General features: G+C 40.7%; 1 protein-coding gene across 2 annotated transcripts in view; it reads right to left on the bottom strand.

The window, feature by feature from the left end:
• Positions 1-23,602, bottom strand: part of MYZAP (myocardial zonula adherens protein) — an 89,463-nt gene that overhangs the window by 13,718 nt on the left and 52,143 nt on the right. The window contains exon 11 of one of the 2 annotated variants that reach the window (XM_049613687.1): positions 9,463-9,546. In XM_049613687.1, coding sequence (XP_049469644.1) covers positions 9,463-9,546 — 84 coding nt within the window. Of the gene's footprint in view, positions 1-9,462; positions 9,547-22,770; positions 23,347-23,602 lie in introns of those variants that run through there. The other variant, XM_049613688.1, reaches the window with a different exon arrangement.

The raw sequence follows: 23,602 nt of genomic DNA, 5'->3' as shown, positions 1-23,602 counted from the left end.
GCCAGTCCAGAGATGACTTGGATGTTGAAATTTTCAGACAAGGATTTTAAAACAGCTATTATAACTATTGAGCACAATGAGGTCGAAGAAAATATGCTTCTAATTGATGTAATAAAAAATCAAAGAAATAGAAAATCACTAGACTGAAGAAAAGAATGGAGATGATGGAGTCAGTGAACTTGAAGACACATTAACAAATCATTCAATAAGAATAAGATAAAGGAAACATTGAAGATAATAAATGGAACTTCCTGGAAGTATGGTACAATTTCTAATGCCTAACTGGAATCACAGAAGGAAGGATAAAGAAACTAGAGCAGGAAAAATACTCAAAGAAGTAATGGCTCAAAATTTCCAAAATTTGGTGAAAGACATAAATTTACAAATTCAAGAATCTCAGCAAATCCCAAACAATAAATTGAGAGAGAAATACACATTGGTATATCCTAGTCAAACTAGTGAAAACCACCAATAAGGAAAAAATCTTGAAAGCAATCCTGTTACATATAGGGAAACAATAATTTGAATTACCATGGATATCTCATCAAAAACGATGGAAGCCAGAAGACAGCGCTAAAAGAAACTCATCCTGGAACACTCTATAATTCAATAATGAAAGTCAAATAAAGAGCTTACTGTCAGAAAAAGGAAAACTAAGTGAATTTGTCCCTATATGAGCTGCATTACACAAAATGCTAAATAAAAGGTCTCCAGGCTGAAGAGAGATGATGATACCAGAGAGAGACAGATTTTCAGGAATGAAGAACATCAGAAATAGATACTATATGAGTAAATAGACGATTTTCTCTTAATTTCTCTAAAATACCATTAGATTACACATTGTATATGTTACATATACATATTGTGTATATTATAGACTATTAAAGCAAAAATTACAATGAGTGTATTTGGGTTTGTAATGTGTGCAGATGGAATACCTATAATAATAACAGAAGGGGGAGGGGGAAATGGACCTATATCGCAAGATTTCTACATTCCACAAGAAGTAGTACAATATTACCTCTGAGTGGATTGTGAACAGTTAATGATGTATATTGTGATACCCAGAGCAACCACTAATATACTGCAGAAAAGAGATACAGCAAAATGCCAACTGATACAGTAAAATGGAATTCTAAATATTGAAATCATCAAAGGGTTCAAAACAAATAAGCAAAAAATAAAAATAAAAACAAACTAGAGGGAATAAACAAAAACAATAAAATGATAGGCCTAAATCCAATCATATTAATTAGCAAATGCGAATGAACTATATAGTCCAGTAAAAGAGACTATCACAATATATACAAAAGCAATATTTATGTGCTGTCTACAAGAGACCTGCACTAAAGACAAAGACATGGATCAGTTAAAACTAAATGGATGGAGAAAGACACACAAGGCCAACAGTAAACTTACAAGGTCAGGAATAGCTATATTAATACCGGGGAAAATAGACTACAAGACATACAGTATGAACAAAGCAGTGGCAAACATTTTATAATAATGAAAAGGTCAATTCATCACCAAGACAAGCAATAAAAAAATGTGTGTCTAATGAGAGAGCTTCAAAATATATGAAGTAAAAAAAATAACAAAATTAAAGAGCTGGTCTAAAACCATAATAATGGATTTTAACACCCTTCTGTCAGCAACTGATAGAACAATTACACAAAAATCAGAAAGAACATAAACAATAGTAATAGTAATCAACAACCTAATTCTAATTGATATTTATAGAACACAAAAACAGAATACCTATTTTTTTACACAAACCAAGAGACATCATATGCTGAGCCATAAAACAAGACTCAATAAATTTAAAATAGGTAAGACCATACAAAGTATGTTCGCTGACTATAACACAAATTACAAATAAAAAACAATACGATATCTAAGAAACCCTGAAATATTTGGAGGTTAAACCACACACTTCCAAGTAACCTACAGGTCAAAGAAGAATCCCAAAAGAAATTAGGAAATATTTCAAACTGGATGATAATGAAAATACAACAGCAAAGTCGAGGGGTGCTACTGAAGAGAGCATGCAGGGACATTGATAGTTGCTGATATTAAAAAAGAAGAAAGTTTGGGGGTGCCTGGGTGGCTCAGTCAGTTAAGCATCTGACCTTGGCTCAGGTCATTGGATCTCACGGTTCATGAGTTCCAACCCTGAATCAGGCTCTGCACTGATAGCATGGAGCCTGCTTGGGATTCTCTTTCCCTCTCTCTGCCCCTCCCCTGCTCATGCTCTCTCCCTCAAAATAGATAAAAATTAAAAAAAAAAAAAATTTAAAAAACAAGAAAGCTCTAAAATCAGTGACCTAATGTCCACCAAAGGAGCTAGAGAAAGAGCAAAGTAACACCAAAATAATTAGAAGGAAGGGAATAATGAATATCAGAGCAAAACTCAATATCATGGAAAAATAGACAACAGAGAATATCAACAAAGCCAAAAGCTGTTCTATTTTTTGAAAACGTCAAGAAAATTGAGAACCCCCTAGGCTAGACTGATCAAAGAAGAGAGAGTAGGGGAGGGTGGCATACAAATTATCAATAACAGGAATGAAAAGGATGCTCAAAGGAAGTAACTGGGTATCTACGTGGGGAAAATACGTATGTATACTATTACTTCACACCAAACACAAGAATTCAAGTGGATTACAGGTATAAATTAAAAAGCAAAAACTATAAAATGTTTAGGGAAAATCCCAGGAGAAAATCTCTGTGAGCTTGTAGTAGGCAAAGATTTCTGAGAACAGAAAAAGCACACAGTTTTCTTTTTAAACCTGCGTCTACCATTCATTCCATCACCATTCCACTATTAGGACTTTACCCAAGAGGAGTGAAGACGTATATCCACATCATGACTTGTACACTAATACTCATCACAGCTTCATTCACAAGAGCCCCCAACTGGAAACTCCAATGTGCATCAGCAAATGAGCAGATAAATACAAGGGAATGCCACTTTGCAGTAAAAACGGGTGCATGCAACATGGGTACAGCGAAAATCATCATGCCGGGAGAGAGATGCTGACACAGAAGAGTCCGTACTGCATGATTTCTCTTACAGAAAATGCAGACAAGTCCACAGTGACACAAAGTGATAAAGTGACCCTCCCACACACAAAACCACCACTGGCTGCCTACGGGGGGTAGGGGGTGATGGAGAGAGGGACCACAAAGGGACCCAGGGACTCTTTGGGAAGTGATGGAAATGTTTTGTATCTAGATTGTAGTGGGGGTTCCACGGGTACATACAACTGTCAAAAGTCACTGAATTATATCTGTTAATTTTTTTAGGTATTACATCACCTTATAGTAGTTTCAGGTATACAACAGTGATTCATTATTTTTTTTGATGTTTATTTTTGAGAGAAGGAGAGAGACAGGGAGCAAGTGGGGCAAGGGCAGAGGAGAGGGAGACTCAGAATCCAAAGCAGGCTCCAGGCTCTGAGCTGTCAGCACAGAACCCAATGCAGGGCTCGAACCCACAAACTGAGAGCTCATGATCTAACCAACTGAGCTACCCAGGCACCCCATGATTCACTATTGAATATATTGGGAAGTGACCACCACAAGTAGCCTAGTTCCCATCTGTCACCATACACTTTACATAGATGTGGTTTGTTCACGTAAATGAACACACAAGAAAAAAAAAAAAAAGAGAAGGTGGGAGCCTCAACAGGGTCAGGAGGAGGAAGTTAGAGAAGGAGGGACAGATTAAGAAATACTTAAAACAAAACTGCCAGGACTCGTACAGGCAAACAAAGCCTCTACTCTCAGTTCCACAGACTCTAACCCAAGTGATTGCTTCTCAGGCTGGACCTCCAGATCCCAGGGTTGTCCTTTCAAATACCACCCCCTTGTGTTCAGATGGGAAATGGAGCTCAGAGGCGCTGTGCCTTCCAGGAAGGAAGGACCTGGTGCAGCACCTTGTGGCATTTTTTGGCAATTAGGTCACAAGCGTATGGCAGCCACCTCCTCCCGCGACTCCCTCGGGCCCAGGGGAGGGAACGGCTGGAGGTGTAGCACACGCACTAAACAGGAACGCGTGTCCAATAAAATGCGGACGTGGAGCCCCGGTGCCTGGTGCTGCCGCCCCACTACTACACTGGAAAATTACTAATAGTCCCAGGAATGCACAACAGACACATTGAGAGGTTTATGTACCATACAACACGCATTAAATGCAGGGTGGACAAAACCAACTCATTTGACTCCTTTCCTCTTACCTTTGAATTTAACTGTAGGTTCAGGATTTGCAGCAGAGAAGAATGGAATGGAATCTGTTCAGTTTCAGAAAGCTTATCGACCTTATGGAGGCATATGCTTATAATTTCATTTTAATAACATTTTCTATATCGGAAATAGGGGATGGGATAGTCCTTCTTCAAGAGGCAGGCACGTAAAAAAAAAATTGCTTGGGAAAAAAAGAAAAGGGAAAACGAATGGACATTTTTGTACCGGGGAGATTTTGAATTGGTTAATGGAACAAACTTTTAGGGATCTGGTGGGGGGTGGGGGTTCAAAATCTAATGAGTGTAAGCATTAGTAAGTATGAACGATGAATTCAGAGACCAAAATGATCCACATTCTCTAAAAAAAAAAAAAAAAAAAAAAGGTGTGGCCCCTGGGTGGTTCAGTTGGTTAAGCCTGCAACTTCCGCTCAGGTCATGATCTCATGAATTTGTGGGTTTGAGCCCCACGTGGGTCTCTGTGCTGATAGAGCAGAGCCTGCTCAGGATTCTCTCTCTCTCCCTCTCACTCCTCTCTCTCCCCCTCCCCCATTCACACTTTCTCAAAATTTTTAAAAAAGGAAAAAAAATATTTAAAAAGAAGGCAGGGAGGAGAAGGAAATACATAAAATGAAAGGAGACCCTGGGACCCATACAGCTGGAGAAATAGTAAACACATATGGCATTTACTATGAGCCATGTACTTTTCTCATCACTTAGTATTAATTTAATCCTCGTAACAACTCTATGGAGAAGATACCAAGGTAAAGAGAAGACTCTGTTTTACAGACGAGCAAACTAAGGCCCAGAACAGTTAAGTAACTCACCCAAGATTACATGACTAGGTAAGTGGCAGAGTGGAGATTTGAACTCAGGCAGCTTAGCTTCAGAGTCTGAGTTTAGGCCCTTAATAAAAGGTAGCTACTTTATTAATAAGATGGAATACAAGAGGTTATCAGATTTGTCTGTCAAAACTTTTCAAAGGTCTCTGAAACACCACCTTTGGCATCATTATGGTTTAAAGCAGAGGGATGGAAAGCGTGATATAAAAATTACTGGTGTTAGAACAGGTGAACATCATAGAAATTCTTAGTGGCCAACAGAACCCTGCGTTGTAAAGCAATATAATTAGACAAATTTGGAAATGTTGGTGGGACTTCATCATCTTAAAAAGACACATTTCCCCCCAGTTCTGTCATTACTAAAACTGACCTAACACTAGGCACAGAGCTTTAGCCATGACCAGTTCTCATGCCCGAGTAGTTTTCAGTATAGTTCTCCACTAAAATGAACCAGGACTCCTCGGAGACAAGCCAATGCCATATTGTGAAACGGGACAAAAACGAGGACAGCAATAGTGAACCCAAAAGCATCAAGAACCCTGCTACATGGGCAAAGAAGTTAACGTAAGAGAACTCGCCCTAGCTGAGTTGTGACAATCTGGGCATCAAAAAAGGCCAAGGAGAATGAAATTATTATTATGGAAACATATTGAGTCTTAGAAATGCCTTGTGTTCACAACACTTTCAAAGGAAAGATTAATATCAAGTGTACACAAAGATTGTTTTAATAAAAAAGAAAGGTGACTAAGATAAGCTATGTTATAAGCTATGATTTTAAAACTAGAAAGCATTAACATATAAGGCGATGTAGTTTCTTTTATAGAGTATTAAATGTTTGTTTATAAAAATTCTGTATCAGGTAAAATAATAAAAGAAACTGGGGGTGCTTGGCTGACTCGGTTAAGCATCCGACTTCATCTCAGGTCATGACCTCGAGGTTTGGGGGTTCAAGCCCCGCATCGGGCTCTGTGCTGACAGCTCAGAGCCTGGTACCTGCTTCAGATTCTGTGTCTCCCTCTCTCTCTCTGCCCCTCGCCTGCTCATGCTCTCTCTCAAAAATAAATATTTAAAAAAAAATTTTTTTTAATAACAAAGGCTGTTAAGTTGGATCATCCCAGGACCTTAGGGTCCACGAAAGGACTGCTTGGCCTTGGTAATCAACCAGGTGGAAAGAGGGGCAGAGATCAGTGCCATTAGTGGTCACACACAATTAGCAAGGAACCCAAAGACAACAGTGTGTTTGTAACAGGATAAACTAGTCAAACAACCTAAAGAGGAAACCAAGTTCTCAATTCAAATCTCTCATCTTCTAGGAGGTGAAACCTCTACCTAGCCCAACAAAGTATGGTAAAATACCAATAAGGAACATGTAAATTTTTAATAGTTCTAAAAACTAGGTCCATACATCATGATGATAAGGGGTCCTGACTCTGAATCACCTTGAAGTCACCTCACCCTGTGTGCTTACCCCAGAATCTGTACCCTTTAACCTTAGAGCTACTCAGAAAAGCTATTCTGTCTCCTTCCGATCTGAAAGAGCCCTGCACCTGTCTGGAAAGTATTACAACGTTAACTCTAAGAAAACACTGAAATAACTAAAACAATAGCCCTGGGAAGATATATAAAACAAACAATGAAGAAATAAATTAAGTCCAAGATATTTATATATTTTAGAATAAGTTCAAGTATAAATGTATTATTAAATCTTATCATTGTGTAACTTATTATCGCTTCTCGGCCTTTTGGCTAAGATCAAGTGTGTAACTTGTGTGTGTGTGTGTGTGTGTGTGTGTGTGTGTGTGTGTGTGTTACCTGCTGTTTAAGTGGATGTAGGAAGTAATCAAGAGGAATTAGCCATACTACATTTGTAGTGGATTTTAAATAGTTTATGGGAATTGAGTCAAACAAATTTACCTTCAGTTTAAATTCTCAAGGAAAACGGGCTCTCAAAGTCTTGCTTATTGGATATACACAGCAGACACTGCTGGTCCCGCTCATATCCATTTCCTGACAGGCACTTGTGACTTTTCCTGGGGGCTTCCTCTAACCACCAGAGTCTAGGTGGCTGTGCCAAGACAGACCACAATTGCTCCCCCTGCTCCCCTAGGAGCAGGCCTCAACCAGTGGCGGATGGGAGTTAGTGGTGAAATGCCCAGGTTTCTGACCTTTTGGCAAGGATAACTCAGAGCCGTGCACAGCACCTCCTAGAGACCCCCAAGGAAAGTGAGCTGCAGGTGCCCACGGTGGCAATGTCCTCAGCAAGGCACCCATTATCGGCTTTCGGCCTTTCCCTGACTCAACTTCCCCCTCCTCTACTGGGGCTTCCTGGGATCACCTACCAAATAAACTATATGGACTAATATCTACATCTCAGAGTCTGGACAAGAAAGGAGTTCAAGAAATGAAGCATCAGGGGCACCTGGGAGGCTCAGTCGGTTAAGCCTCCGACTTCAGCTCAGGTCATGATCTCACAGTTCATGAGTTTGAGCCCACATCGGGCTCTGTGCTGACAGCTCAGAGCCTGGAGCCTGCTCCCAGTTCTGTGTCCCCCACTCTCTCTCTGCCCCTCCCCTGCTCACACTCTGTCTCTGTCCCTGCCTCTCTCAAAAATAAATGAACATTTAAAAAAAATTAAAAAAAGAAAAAAGAAATGAAGCATTAAAGCATACACGTGCATTAGGCTGTTTTCTCTGCATAACATCCCCTCGTATATTTCGTCATCTACTAGTAGAGCTGGCTTGAGTGGCACAGTCGGGGGGAGGAGAGGGCTGGTGGGCACTACTTGGGTGACCTGCTGTGCCTCCCGTCAGCTTCTCCTTCCGTTCTGCTGGAGCCTCCCTCTCTCTGGACCCATGGGCTTGCACCAGGGCCCTCACTCTCTGATCTCACTGGGGAAGGTGTGATTCTTCCCACAGGGAATGGTGACTTCACAGGGCAATCTCAGAAATGGCCATCTGTAAGGCTGAAGCTGGACCTAGGGACTGTGGAGGGGAAGGCAGGAGAGGGATGGGGCAAAAACCCACTTACTCAGCTGTCAGGACCCTGAGACTCCTTGGGCTTGAATCTGCTACCAGGTCCCTGTGGGCCATGAGGGACTTCTGGTCCTGACTTTTATAGGGAGCTCCCGAAACAGAATAAATGAAAACAGTTTGTCCCTCCTACAAACACGGCAGTTAAGAGCCCAGGCTTTGAATTCAGTCTTACCCATTTCTATTATCACCTTGGACAGGTTCCTTAATGCCCCTGAACCTCAGTTTCCCCATCTAAAAAATGGGAGAAATATAATCTAATTCATAAGACATCCCTCTTAATAAACATGCCAGGCATTTTCTATGCATCCTTACTGCACAGTCACACACATGTAGGTGCAATTACCATCCTCCTGTTTTAATTATAAGAAACTCCCCCAGCGTCGCCCAGCTCGTAAGAGGCAGATCTAGGGTTCCAACTTGGGCAAGCCCTATTCTGCTCTTAACCTCTTATGTTCTACAAAGGATGTGGAAAGCAATTAACAACATCCAACGATACCAGGTGCTTAACAAATATCGTTTCTTTCCTGTTTCCTCACTTCATCATTCTCTCCAGGGCTGTCTCCCTCTGGGGAAGAACTATGTTGAGCAGAGACAAGGAGAGATTCATGAGGCTCAGAAGGAAGAGGCTCAGTGCCAAGTTGTTAATAAAGAGCATTCAGAGCAGATAGATTTTGGCTTCTCCTTCTATTAATGCCTAAGCTCTTCAGGTTCTTCCAAATCCATAATTTCCTTTTCTGGAACCTACACCAAATCTCCAAAGTAACTTTTTCATCAGGAAGACTAAATATCTTGAAAGTTTCAGGTGAAATTAAATCACCTCTAAACCTGCTGACTCAATGTCACAGCAGAGCACTGGTTAGGAACCCTTCTCTCAGCCTGGCTCTGTCATTAACTAAGCTGGGTGATCTTGAGCAAAGCCACCTGCCTCCTTTTAAAACATTTGTTAATATAAAGATAATGATCCTTGTCTTGCCTTTCTTAGAGTTGCTGAGAGAACCATGTGAGGAATGTGCATGAAAAATATTTCACAAAAGTATGAAGCACTACATAAATGTGGGAAATTATCAGTGTTGTTCAACAGCTTATCCGACTTGCTAAGAAAATTCTTGAACAAGAAAAATGAGAGCCAAAAAGCAAGGGTGAGCACAGCAATCAGGAATGAGGAGAGTCAGGTGGTAAAGAAAAACTAGCTGTCAGAACCTCATTTTCAGTGTTGGCAGTTAACCTTCAATCAATTTTATAAGGCCAGGAAATAGCCATATTTTTAATTAAGTGTCGGTGGTAGGCTCAGCAACATAAAATATAATGGTAGGGAAGACACCAGCTTAAAGAAACACAGTTTCTTACCTCTCCTTCCAAGAAAGATATCTTTTCTAAAAGCTGCAGTATTAACAGCTGTTTCTGCTGCACCTTTTTCTTTAATGATTCAATCTAGAAAGAAACAAATTAAAAACTGTTAATAAAAAAATGCAGAATTGTACAAACACGAGTTAATCAACTAGAAGGGATCCCTTTGGTTTTCATTGAAACAGAAGCCACATGTTGGTTCCTCGTGTTTCATGGAACACTATGAACACGAGATGCTCCCTGGAAGAGAGGGCTCTGTGGCCATGTAAGCATGGGACAGCACAAGATTTTGGAGTCACATCTCACTGGGTTTGTTTAATCTGTCATTTCCACACTGATTTTGCTGGGTAACCCTTACTAATGTCCCATGTATGTTCCAGAGAACATGCTTTGGGGAATGCAAACACAGCTCTACAGAAAATAATCATTCAGCTTAAATTTGTGAGGCGGCCCACATTTCAAACATTCAGCCCTGTTATTCCTGTTAGTACATTCGTATCTGTTCAACCAGGGGTCAAAAGTTTCGGCCTGGAATAAGGGTCACTGTCCCTAAAAGTACAAATGGAATTGACAGGATCAATCACCCACGTGGCCTGCGATAAGCGGGGAAGGCTTCCTAAACAGAGAGACTTGAGCTGGGCTTTCAACTTTGCTTTTACAACACAGTCTATCTTCAGCTACTCTGACTTTGCTTTTCATTCATGTCATGTTCCAGAGACAAACCATGGATGCCCTAAAAGCAGGAACCAGGGTGCGACGGGTGGCACAGTCAGTTAAGCGCCCAACTCTCTATCTCGGCTCAGGTTACGATCTCACACTTCAGTGAGTCTGAGCCCTGCATCGGCTGTGCACTGATGGAGCAGAGCCTGCTTGGGATTCTCTCTCCTTCTCTGTGCTCCTCCCCTGCTTGCGCTCACTCTCTCTCTCTCTCTAAGTAAATAAATAAACTTAACAAAAAAAAAAAGCAGAAACCAGGGTGCTGTGTACCAGGCTATGTCATAAACAATAGTGGGAACAGTGTGCAGGTTCGATCAATAACTAACTTGTGGTGTTGAAGAACACGCTAACTTTCCAAGAATCTCAGATACTGAATTTGTACATTTGCAAATCTTTTTAAATAATCCCTCTCAGTGCAAAATGACACAATTCTGTTAGAAGTCAATCTAACAGGAGTATAATCGCATTGCCCTTCGGCCCAGCAATCCCATTTCCAGAAAGAGATCCCCAAAGACACACGGGCCAAAATATAAAATGACGTGGACAAAGGACTTTTGTTTTTAAAAGACACAAAGAAAACAGAACTCCATTAATCAATGAGTGGCTGGTTAAATAAACCATGGCTCATCATGACATGGATGGCTATGAAGATATCTAGACCAGATATGGTGTGTTGTAAGGATCCTATGGTATGTGAACTTCAGTATAAAACAGGTGAGTCCATATGAATGCATATATATTTACAAAAAAAAATTCTGCCAAGATAAAACAAACCATAATTATTAAGAAAGAGCTGCCAATAGGGAGAGGCAGGAACTCAGAGCAGACATTAGAAAGAGTTTTTTGGTAATACCTTGTTGCCTACGTTTAGTTTTGAAAGCGCATTTTATAGATTCAAAAAATAAAATGAAACGAAAAAGGAAAAAAGAAGCAACTCCTAGAACTTTTAAACAAAGTGAAATAAAGGAACCTAACTGTATATCAAACTGGTGAAAAGAACCCAAGTGTTGTTAGAACAAGCTAATGTGACTTTGTTTTTAGTACAATGTATTCTAAACATAACAGAACTGCAAAGAAGTCTCTTATTCACTAGGAAAACTGTTGACAATACTGGTCCTGTTGTTTTGAAACTATTTGAAATACTGTCATATAATAATGTTTGGAATCAAGGTTTTTTTGTGTAAGAGAGAGAAACAAATGTGAAATCAAAGAACGAAAAAGAAAGTTTTGTTAAATTTGAAATGAAAATATCAGTATGAACTCATAGTATTTTATTTTCCTTTGTTAAATATGCATTTCCTAACTCTGCCTGCTGAGAAAACTTAGAAATAATAACAATAAGCACAGAATACATCCAGATTGTGGCACCTAAATACCATCCCTCACCAACAAAACACCAATCATCTTGGAGGAACAGCTCATCTCAAGGCGTAAAAATATACTAGATGAACCCAAGACACCTTGTTATGCCTGAAAAAAAATATGTTAAGGGTCTCCCTTGGGCCAAGGATGGGACAATGTGAGTGTCAAAAGAATCATGAATGTAATTGAGTAAAACACATGAAATATACATGTTTTTAAGACCCTAAGTACTTTAGGACTCCTCAAAAACAAAACCAACAGCAACAGTGACTCATTGCACACCACTGGGAGTGACAAGGGAACCAACTGCTTACTTAGAAAGCTGACAATTTGGGGTGCCAGGGTGGCTCAGGCGGTTAAGTGTCCGACTTTGGTTCAGGTCATGATCTCATGGTACATGAGTTCAAGCTCTAGGTCGGGCTCTATGCAGACAGCATGGAGCCTGCTTTGGAGTCTCTATCTCCCTCTCTTTCTGTGTCCCTCCCCTTCTTGTACTCTCTCTCCCAAAAATAAATAAACATTAAAAAAAAGTTGGCAATTTAGAGGAAGAATAAGGCATTTATCCTGCCTTTCTTGTATAAACCACATTTTGAGATTACTAAAAAGTCCTAGTTTAAGAGGGGAAAAAGTTTTACTTTTCAGAAGAATTCCAGTTAATGGGAAAGTGACAGATTTTGAAAATCACCATTGTGCAATCCCTAGGAAACTCAAGCAACCATCATTAATAGATGAAATGTTCAGGGGCAAAGCTAATGAGGAACTTTACAACTGTGTCTTGGGCTGTCGCCATCTGAATCCACAATCCACCTCAGCATCATCACCCGAAGCGGGACAATCCCCACGGCGACTGCAGAAGAGATACGGAGTAAATCACACAGTGCCACCATGAAGTATTCTTGCTTACCCCCACAAGAAACTTAAAACCAAATCTCACCAGGCTGCCGGAGCTAATAAAAAGTCAAATCCATAATGTGGGAACTTTTATACGACAACGGACTCAGGTCCTGCAATGTCACTGAGCGGGGGAAACTTGGTGGGAGAGGAGAACAGACGGGGAGAAGCATGCTCTAGATTAAAAGACGTTAGAAGTACAACCATCAAACATAATGGACCTTCTCTGTAGACTGAGTGACACAAAGCAACATTGAAAAGGACATGTTAAAGACATTTCAGAAAATTTTAGGATAGGTATTAAATGATACCAAGGAACTATCATTAATTTTGTTAGATGAGACAGTGGCATTATGATTAAATAAGAAAAAGGCCGTATGTTTCAGAGATGTATAATGAAGAGCATAAAAAGCACAAGCAGAATATCTGGGATTTGCTTTAAAATAACTACACAAAGGGAAAAAAAGAGAAAAAGAAGGGACAAGTAAAGCAAACAGAGCCAAGCCTTGCTATTTGTTGAATCTGGTAACGAGCCTAGGAGGTTTCATCGATTAGTCTCTCTGTCCTGAGTGCATTTGACATTTTCACGATAAAATATTTTAAATTCCACCTAGTGTCAAAAAATACAATCCTCTGACATAAAAAGCAAGCCATACTAAATAGAATATAATAAGAAACACATTTAAGAAAAACCATCCAATGTGGATAATAATTAAAGAAACTACCAATTAAAAACAGTAACAAGTTACCCTTTAATAACAATTAAATTTGCCCCAAACCACTGGCTGAAGAACTCCATGCTGAAAGGGCTGGGAGAGACAGCTTCTCTCGTGTGTTGCAGGTGGCATTGTAAATTAGAATGACCCTTTGGGCAATTTAGCAATAAATATTAAGAGCCATAAAGCTGTTCATACCCTTTGACCCACTAATCCCACTCCTGGGAATTTATCCTAAGGATATCATTCAGACATAGGAAAAAAGCTGTATATACAAAGATCTTCTTGGTCCTATTATTTATAATAGAAAATGGAAATAGCCTTAATGTCTAGCACTAAAGGACTAGGTAATACATTATGGAATTTCACTTTGATGGAATATATTACACAGAAGCTACAAACAAATATATTGCAAAATTTAAGTGTTTACGAAAAGCCTCAAGGGATTAAAAAAAAAAAAAAAAACTCACAATGATTGAAGGTAAAAGCCAGAAGTTAGATAAATGGAACAGTTCTGACGTTTGGGTAGGATTACAGGCAAAAAGAAAGTTTCGTTTCTTAAAATGTCCTTCAATATTTATGGGAAGAGTTTTCAAAAATCATCCTTATAGTGTTCCTTTTTCATTCCTTCCTACAGTATTAAGATTTTTTAAAAACTGACTTTAGTTCTTTAAACAAAAGGCAAAACGGGTAGTGAAATTAGCTACAATGTTCCAAGGAGGTTGGGGTAAATTTCATCAAATAACCTAGAAAGGGACTTCAAATACACTTGTTTCACTATCTCTGGAGTAATCAGAGCAGTTTGTGAGTCTAAGGAAGCTAGGATCGAAAAGCACCCTGATGATCAGTTCCCAGGAAAATACTGACAGGATTGTCATTTAAAGAAAGGAGGAGCTATGGGGCCGAGATGTCACCTGGAGGATGCTGGGAAGCAAATCCTGGGTGTTCTAAGAGGACAGAGGGCTGATGCTGGAGCAAAAGAGGCACCCCCTTCGGGACAGACAGAAGGGCTGTGGGAAGGGTTTAGGGGTGCTGAAGCTTCTGCTGCCAGGGCTTGCCTTTCCCGGCAACTGAAGCTTCCAGAAGCGATCGTGCTCTTGTGTTAAGTGAATACTTTCATCCTTGACCATTCCTTACAGAGGCATCTTGTATGGTGTGTTCTGTGACCAGGGTTGACTTGTTCAGATGAGAGTAAAAAGGACACCAAGGCTGGCAGACCTGCATGCCTTGCCCCTCATACCCTACACGGGGCGCCAACCTTGAATCCCAACTGAGTCTCCCCGGGGTCTGCCCCTTGCACACACCCCAGTGTCCTCCTAGAAGACATCTGTTGTGAGGCGCAATCTCTAAATGACACATTTGTGTGGAAAACAGTGTTATTTACGACTGCCAACATCAAAGCACCTTCAAACACTGTCTCCTATAGAACCCAGCACATGAAAAACTCTCAAAATTTAGCTGCTATGTCATTACTAGTATTTCTCCTTCCCTAGACTATGAGCTTCTTGAGAGTAAAGACCTTGGTCATCTTTATATTCCCAGACAATGAATGAGTGAATCAGTGGCTCCATGCATCTATCTTTCAACAATCCATTCCTTAGACTTCTGGGGCAAAACTGTCTGGAACAGATTCTTGGAGTCCTTGATGAACCAAGGTGAATGTATCCCTAAGAGCACCTCCCACATCAGGGCTACTCCAAAATGCAGGTACCATGCAGCTGGCATGCAACCTTTGCTCTTTTTGATACATTCATGTTTGTAAATTTGACCTTGAAGAGGTTCATGTATTCTTCATGAAGCTGCGTTTAGGTCTAGCTGTCACCAGGTGGTGGTAAATGACCAAGCTACCAGGCTCGAATCAAGACATTAAGAAATGAGAAATTGGAAGCACTTACTTTCCAGACCTCATCCATTTTACTTAAGAACATAATCTTGTCACAACCGTTAAGTTTCAGTACCAAATAGCAGACCCCCTTCTAGAACAAAAGAAAACCCGTCTGGTAAAATCTGGAATCTCTTAACTAACGTTAGAATTTTTTTCTTATTTTTGTCTTGATAAGCATGTTTCTTTGTAACTCAAGCTGAATATATACGTCTTGCAGCCTAATGATCACATGGGATGCTAGGTCTCTTAAGACTACAGCCAGTCTGATGTTTAAAGTGGTATGTTTTGGGGGAAAGGTGTATCTTCTATTTTCTTAGAACTGATAATGGCTTTTCTTCACATTTGCCACTACTGAGATACCTCCATGGGTGATTTTAGCTAAGCAATCCCTGTTAAGCCATGGCTGCACAATGGAATCACCTAGGGGGAGGTTTTACAAAACACTGACTTCTAGGCCAACCGCCCAGAGATGCTGAAAAGTATCACTCTCCTACTTAAAAGCCCTCCCAAGCTTCTGACATTCAAACTCCCTAGCATGGATTGAGGCCCTTCTGCTATGGTCCCCCCGTATCTCCCCAGTGTCCTTTCAATGCCTGTCCTGTCCCAGATGAACCCTACGTTTAAGCCACTCCATCCTCTCAGCACTCCATGGACATACAGTGGTCCTGCCTCTGGGCTTTTGCACAGGCTGGTGCTTCCACCAACCATGCCTTCGCACCCTCTATCCCCCTCTCCACCCAGAAATCTCCTGCTGTCACAAGATACTCACTAGTCACCTCCCAGAGCAGCAGTTCCCAAGTCTTCCAGGCCGGCTTCATGTCTCCCTCTTCTGTTCTACCTCAGCCCTCTGAACAACCCGTTAAGACACCTCACTGATACTACCATCCTTTGTCAACATCTCTCTTGCACTAGACAGCACACCCACAGGGAAGATGTGTTTACTGTATCAATGATCTTATATAAAAGAACTGTTTCTCTTAGAAGATGAAATCACCCTTGTCAATTCACACATTTTTACAACCTGCTTCTGGAAACAGATCGCTGTAGTGAAAGGACTCCTACCGATTTCTTTCAAAAACAGCTTGAGTGTCAGCTGGAACGCAGTGAAACTGTACAAAATTTTAGTAAGATCCTGTTATGGATTCAGAGCAACCCTGAAAGTTGCGAGGCTTCTCAGCTTCCTGATTTTTTTTTTCTTGTTAGTGACAGACATGCAGGTCACAGGTCATTTCGTGTTAATGTCAGAATACAATACAGCCCTATAATTAGAATTATGTGAATAGTACCCGATTGTGCAAAACTCATGAAACGTAACTCACTATTGAGGCAGAGGATGCGAAGAGAAATTAACAAATGTAAGAAATGCAGCAGCAAATACATACTAAATAGTAGGCAGCACTTGGTATGTTTTTTCAAGAAACTGTGTTGTAGGGTGTTGTGTTTTACCAGCTGGCAAATGACAATATATGTGTATCTGGAAAATGCCTTAAATGAAACAGTAAACATACACCAAAAAGGAGCACAATACTAGGAGGTATGTTAAAACTGATGATCACACTGAATCACATCAACATCAGGCAAGGAAAAGGGAATTAGATTTTTTTTTTCGATCCAAACTAAGTTTTAACCAGTTGTTTTCTTGGAAATTTGTTTACTTTCATTTTCATTCAAATTTTAGGAATAACCAATTAAGGCCCACAGGCACATTTATTCAAAATCAGGGTGTGAGAGCTGTGTGTGTGCGTGCGCGTGTATTGTGAAATTGACCACACGTTAATAAATAAAGCTCCCAACCTCTATCACCAACAACTCCAATTTGTTACTCTTTCCCACGGACCCTCATTTCAAAAGACTGCTTTGAACCGCATTTATGAAGAAAAAAATCATTTTCCCATTGAAAAACATACCGAAGATGACTAACTTCCAATTAAAGCCTCTCATCAAAACGCGACAACCAGGGTTATGAATTCTAGGTAAAAGTAAAGCAGTAAGATACTTTATTATGAGTCCTTGTAGACTTCTCAGCGGCTGTGAGAGTATTTGAAAAATTCACAAGAAAATAGTTTGAAGATTCCCATTATCATTTTCGACCCCCCTTAGAGGCCCAGTGGAGCAGTGAACCGACCAGGGCAAACATGGATCATTTGGATAGCCGAGAATCTTCTAGAGCTCACTTCTGGATTTAGTGTCCTTTTGCCTCCTCTTGTCCTGACAGGTCCTTGTTTTCCAACCAAACTCAGTGTTCCCCTCTGTGATCTAGAAAATAATTGTTCTCCTCACCCTTACCAAAATAGGAATCCTGCTTGATGTCCATGTATTTGCCTCCCCCCATGAAAAATGAGAATAATTGACACTCTATACTCTTCCTCTGAAAAGGTTTTTCATAGTTGCTACGGCTGCTCTTAATTCTATTTCAGAAGTCTTGTAACACTGTAATTTCATAGTTATTGTATTTTTGAAGTGCATTCTCCTTGATAAAAACCACCACGGTAAGAATTTTAAAAATAATAAAGTTACCCTGTTTTCCAAAAAAAATAATAATAATAAAGCACAGGGAAATATGACAAGATTGGAATCTGCCCTACACTAATGCAACATAAAAGAACCGTTTAAAAAGGACAAGGAAAATGGTGCATTATCTCATTTTGGGGGGGAGTGAAGGGAATGAATTAAGGCCACAACAAAACGAAACTGAAAAATTGCTAAATGAAGCTCTGAGTGGGGAAAATGAAAAATCAATGAAGGAACGGAGGGGAAAAAAGGTCCATTTTTCATCTTCATGATGCTTGATTGGGTTTGTAGAAATTCATTTCCAATTAATGTGTCTTGTGGCATTCAGCCAGGCTAGATATGAACAGGGCACATATTTTAATCAATTTTTTTCTATTAAGTTTGAAGTAATATATAATAATAGAACTATACCATTCAAAAGGATCCGTTGAAACTGGCTTCTGAGGTAAAATAATCTAATTTGGTTTGATTTCTATCTTATAAGTAAAGACAACCCAACTTCTCTTTCAGGAGAGGAATAGCACCCTGATTCTCTCAGGTGCCTAAACATGGTGGGCTACATAAACATCAGGGAAGGATGAATCAACTGGTTTTCTGACCTGAGGGAGAATAATGGACCACTGGGAAGGAAGGCTTAGGGGTGTCCTGGGTACCAGGGTTATTGCTGGGTTCCCTTATTATTCTCAGAAACAACCCTAGGAGTGGTTATCCACTACAGATGAGGAAACTGAGGTTCCTAGAGTTTTATTACCCATCATTCCCTCAGCAGTCCCCTCTGATCACCTCTGTTTCAGGCTCAGTGTTAGATGCTGGGAGCACAGCAGTCAGCTAGAAAGATCTGACCTTCACCTTCATAGGCCACCTGTCTTGGTGAGGAAGGCAAGCAGTAAGCAGAAAATGAAACTCGCAAGCAAGTACAATAAAGGGAAGAACACAGTGATGTTTCGTACCCCCTAGACAGGATGCACCTGCCGACTGCAGATGGGGTGAGGGAAGGGGTCAGACGTGGGGGCTGAAGAGGGTGGCCAGCTCACCCCTCCTTGCCTGGGACTGCCCAGGCTTTAGCACTGGGAGTCTCATGTGCCTGGAGCATTCTCATTCGCTGGCAAACCAGGACAGCTGGTCACCCAAGACTGGACGCTGGCAGGGCTGAATCTAAGCTCATATCTCTCTGATTTCAAGGCTCTAGCTCCTTCTCTCCGCACAGTAAAGTTCAGAGGTCTGCTTCCACCCTCCCTATGATGACAACCCATCACTGCAATGCTGCCTGGAAATTAGGCAAGGCTGGGAAGACTGTTGGCAGGTAGTTTCTTTCACAAAGCATTTGCTGGAACCTTATGTCTTTAGGCTGTTCTTTTTCCCTCTGACTTTAGAGGAAGAAAGTGGAATGGAGAGGTGGGGAAGCGGGCACTCTAAGCTTCTCTACCCCCATGCTTTCCTCGAGAGATGCAGACCCTACACGGAACAGGTATATCCAGGGAGAAACTTGTTTCAGTCTAATGTAGTGAGATGATGCATATGGAGGCATCCAGCTCCATACGTGGTACACAGCTGGTGCTTTAAAAATGGTAGTTTTTAAAGTGTCCCTAAAGCTCAAGTGTCCTGGAGTACAGACCCTCACCTGCACGGGCCAGGGTTCTCCTGGGAGCCTCCTAGCTGCCCTTCCTGCTTCTCTCCTCTCCTATTCGCCCAGCACCTCCTGCCAGAGACATCTATGGTCAGATCCGACCAGGAAAAGGGCATCACTGAGGAATCAGAAGCAGGGTAACACAGGATATTTTCTCAGCTTGGTGCTGAGTGGGTGCTCACCCACAACTGGTCCCGGCCTCATTTCTGGCCTTCTTATTATCACTCCCCACGGCAATCCAGTCAAACTGGATTAATAGCTCTCTGAACCCACCCTACATTTTTTCTGGTCTCCGTGTTTTTGTTTTCTTTTGTTGTCACCGTTGTTATTTATTCTGTATTTTGTCTGTCATGTCCTTTGCCACCCATTCAATCCCTGCCTAGAAAAATCCAATCCACCCGGCAAGACCTGGTCAAATATCACCTCCTCCCTAAGGCCTCTGTACCCATACCTGCAACAGTGAACATTTATGGCCTCTGTGCTAAGCCCTTAGCATGCATTTCATCAATCAATCCTACAACAGCCTCCGAAGAAGGTACTATTATGATCGTACTCATTTTGTTTGTGAGGAAACTGAATGCTGGAGAATAAGTAACTTGTTCAAGATAAAAAGCTGAGCCAAGAAAGGAGTAGGATGCAAAGCCAGGTTCAATTTACTCAAAGCCCATGAACTTAATCACTACCGTCTCCAGATTCTGTGTCACCAGCACACAGCTCATACCCCTGGTTAATACCTGTCATATTCTGCCTTGAGTTCTAACAAGTTTTAGGGTCAACCAGAAAGTCTTTTGAGGGCAAGAACTCATCCACTTTTGCATTTTGTTCCTAAAAGACACTTCTAAAATGTTGACTAACCCATCAGGGCAGAAGAACAGGAATATTTAAAGACAGTGGCACAAGGAAAACAAGTCCAGGGTGATAAAGAGGTCATGAAAAAATCAGTGGGGCAAAGATGGACTATTCAATGAGTGCTGTTAGAGAAACAAGCTTCCCGTGAGAAGAAAAAAAAAAAAAAACCACAAAAAAAACCCCACAAAAACAAAAAAAATGGATTCCTATTCACAGTATATACACAAAAATAAATTCCACATGGATTATTCTTTATTTGTTCAACAAGTATTTATTGAGCACCTACTATATGCCAGTGACTGTTGCAGATGTTAGGAGCACAGCCAAGAACAAAACAGAGAAAAACCACTGCCCTCATGGAGCTTACATTCTAGTGGAGGGAAACAGACAATAAGTAAGCAAAATAGGTAAGTGTAGTATATATAATAGGATAAGTGCTACAGAGAAAGAGTAAGGAAGAAGATAAAGGGTATGAGTGTGGGAGGCTGTAATTAAAGATAAAAAACAAAACTTTCATAAAAGTATTACACAAATAACCTTACAGCAGACAAACAAGACACACAAACAGCACCAAAGGATGGATACATTTATACCAAAATTTAAAACTTGTACATTTTACAAGATACCATAACGAAACGAACAAAAACATTGACTGGGAGAAGACAATAGCATGCAAACACATTTTGACAAACGATCGACGTTGGCAGGATCCACAGTTCCGACAGATCAGCAGGAGACAAGACAGCTAAACAGGAAAGGGAGCAAAGGATATGAACAGCCAGTTCACAAAGGCGGAAGCCTGAATGCTCAACGAGCTGATGAGAAGATGCTCAGCCGCACCTGTAGTGATGAGTGGTCTCGGGCTGAAGCAAATGAAAGTTAAAGGAGATACTGTTTCACAAATGGCTACATTTATAGTCCAACCATGCCAAGAGGTGGTGAGGATGTGGGGAAATCCACCCCCCAGGTGGGTGGAAGTCCCTCTCTGGGGATCAAGTGACTCCAACTATGTTCCGTAAGTACAGAAGCAAAGAGACGTGCTTGGCATTGTTTGTAAAAGAACAGAAATTCGGAAACAAGCTAAGTATCGATAGGACACATGACAATACATTCACACAATGAAGTATTACAGAGCCATTAAAATAAATAATTTATATTTATCTGTAACATCAGAAACAGGAATGTAATTGGGGGAAAAGTTGAATAAGAGGTACAATAAAATCTACTTATCTATTATAAATAAAAATGTACATCCATTTGTAAACACCGAAGTTAGGCTAAATACTGATGACAAATACATATGTACGTAGTAAAAGCATCAGAACGTGCCCTGGATGGAGAACAAATTGCTTCTGAAGAGGGAGAGAGTAGAGAAGATGGAAAAAGATCAGAGGAATAAAAAGACAATTCTTTGTCTGTAATGTTTTCTAGGACTTGGAAGAAACCTGAAATATGCCAAAATGTTAAACACTCAATTCTAGAGGACAATACATGGGTCTTTGTTTCTAGCATTCTCTATGATGTTCCATATTTACAATTTTTTCAATTAAAAAAAAAAGAAGCAAATAAAAAACAAGTGAAAGAATGCACACTGGCTTTGGAGCCAAAGGTCTTGCTGTGGCCCCAGGAGCACCATCATTTGCTGAGAGACCACCTGTTACTTTTAAGTTTTAGTTTTCTGGGATTAAAAAAAAATTGTGCTAATAATATGCCCCGTAGAGGATTCGTGTGGGAATGTTAGGCCTAGATGCATGGGTTTGAGATGTGAGAAACATTCTGTAGCTGGTAGTTACTTAGAACAAGACTGTAGCTGTACAAACTACAGGCAGAATGTGGGCACCCAGGACCCTGAGAAATATTTTACAGCCAATTAGAAACAATCTCAAGAAAGAGAAAGTGAATTCAATGGCATTTGCAAACAAAAGAACCTTCTCCCTCAAAAGAACAATTTGTATCGTAAATATATTAATGAGCACATGTCATAAAATGAACCTGCAATATTTCCATAATGCACAGAAAAAAACAAGTCTCACACACGTGGTGAGCTTCCTGGTACCTTCTAAAACCTTCACATTTTAGTGTATCCAAGATTTCAAAATAAAGAAGTGAATAATATGTCGACCATGAGAATTTGAAACATTTTTAGTTACCAAAAATGAATCCTGCCTCAAAGTTCAGAGTGGCACCTCCTTTGGGTGGGGTTGTGAGTGGCCAAGAGACAAAACTCTAGCCCTAGAATCCACGGCTTCCTTCCCATGCACTGCCTACTTGCTAAAGTGGGGCAAAAGCATCTGAATGAGACACAAAGACAAGTATTAACAGGAAACCCACTTTGCCAGGGAGAAGTCAGAGCAGAGAACCACCCAACATGGAAGGGACACCCAGCCCCTTAGAGAAGTCAGCCCCGTCCACTAGCTTATTAGGCTAATACCACCCACTATTACTCCTACTGCTGCTACCACTACGCGTATTCAGGAACACCGTTAAGTTTTGATGACATCCCAGCACCTGTGGCTTGTCTCAAGGACATCTCTATAAAAATAAAGCAGCTGTGCAATATATTTCACTTTAATATATTTCAGTCAAATAGATGTCTCTTTTCCTCAGATACACTTCTCCTTCTCATGAAGTTAGCTGAAGCGTCTACTCAGGTAGATTGCCCATGGGGATAAAAAGCAGACCAAACCTGGCTTAAGCAAAAAGAAAGCTAAATTGACTCGCGCTTTTGATCTCCATTCAGGAAGGACATCCTCAGGGCCACCTCCCACATGCAAATATAATCAAACTACACTTCTTCAGTATTGTCTGGACTGTGATCTGGAGGGGAGCATTTCCTTCCTGGAACACGGGAGGAGTTCTTCAAGCCTGCTTCCCAGCTCCTTAGCAGGTGTGCTCGGCCGCTTTTCTGTAGGTAAGGCTTCATTTTCCGAGATCTCAGAACCAGCCTCCACCTGGCACTTCCTGAATTATAGTTTAGTACTATTTTTCATTGCAGTTCTTTCTTTGATGTCTAGGAACCCACGTTTCTAAAAATATTCTTTGAGTTCTCTTGTCTCTGCAGTGTGAGGCTGGACAGGTTGAGGTGACAATGTGTGGTGTTTTCACAAATGAGAGCCCTACGTGGTCAATTTTTCCTTCCACATCATGTCCTTCCTGTTTTGTTCGTTGGGCTCATCCCCAATACATGCCACCTCTTCCCAGCCGAGAAAGTACAAGATTCTTCTAATCACGAACAATAAACACAATCGCTTCCAACCCAGACTACCATTTTATCATCTTCCAAAGAACCGGAGACTAAATCTGGAGAAGAGCTCGTGTGACATGATCTGGAAACAGTTCAATTGAGTGGATTAGGGTTGTGGACTCAGTGCTATGGCTCCTTTATCCTGCCCCCATATGGCTACATTATCACTGATGGGAAGTACTCTGAATCACTTCAACACAGGACATTTGGCAACAATGTACTTTTGTGTTATGCATTTCAGCATAGCACATGATAGTTTTAAAGTGCTAACAAACGGCTGAACCATTTAAAATGGAAGATTCTTAGGATGGGGAGAACTAAATTTTTTAAAATTATTT

This window comes from Panthera uncia (genome assembly GCF_023721935.1).
Source record: "Panthera uncia isolate 11264 chromosome B3 unlocalized genomic scaffold, Puncia_PCG_1.0 HiC_scaffold_1, whole genome shotgun sequence".
NCBI classification, from domain to species: Eukaryota; Metazoa; Chordata; class Mammalia; order Carnivora; family Felidae; genus Panthera; species Panthera uncia.
The sequence above is the reverse complement of the archived record's forward strand: the minus strand, read 5'-3'. Positions and strand labels throughout refer to the sequence as shown.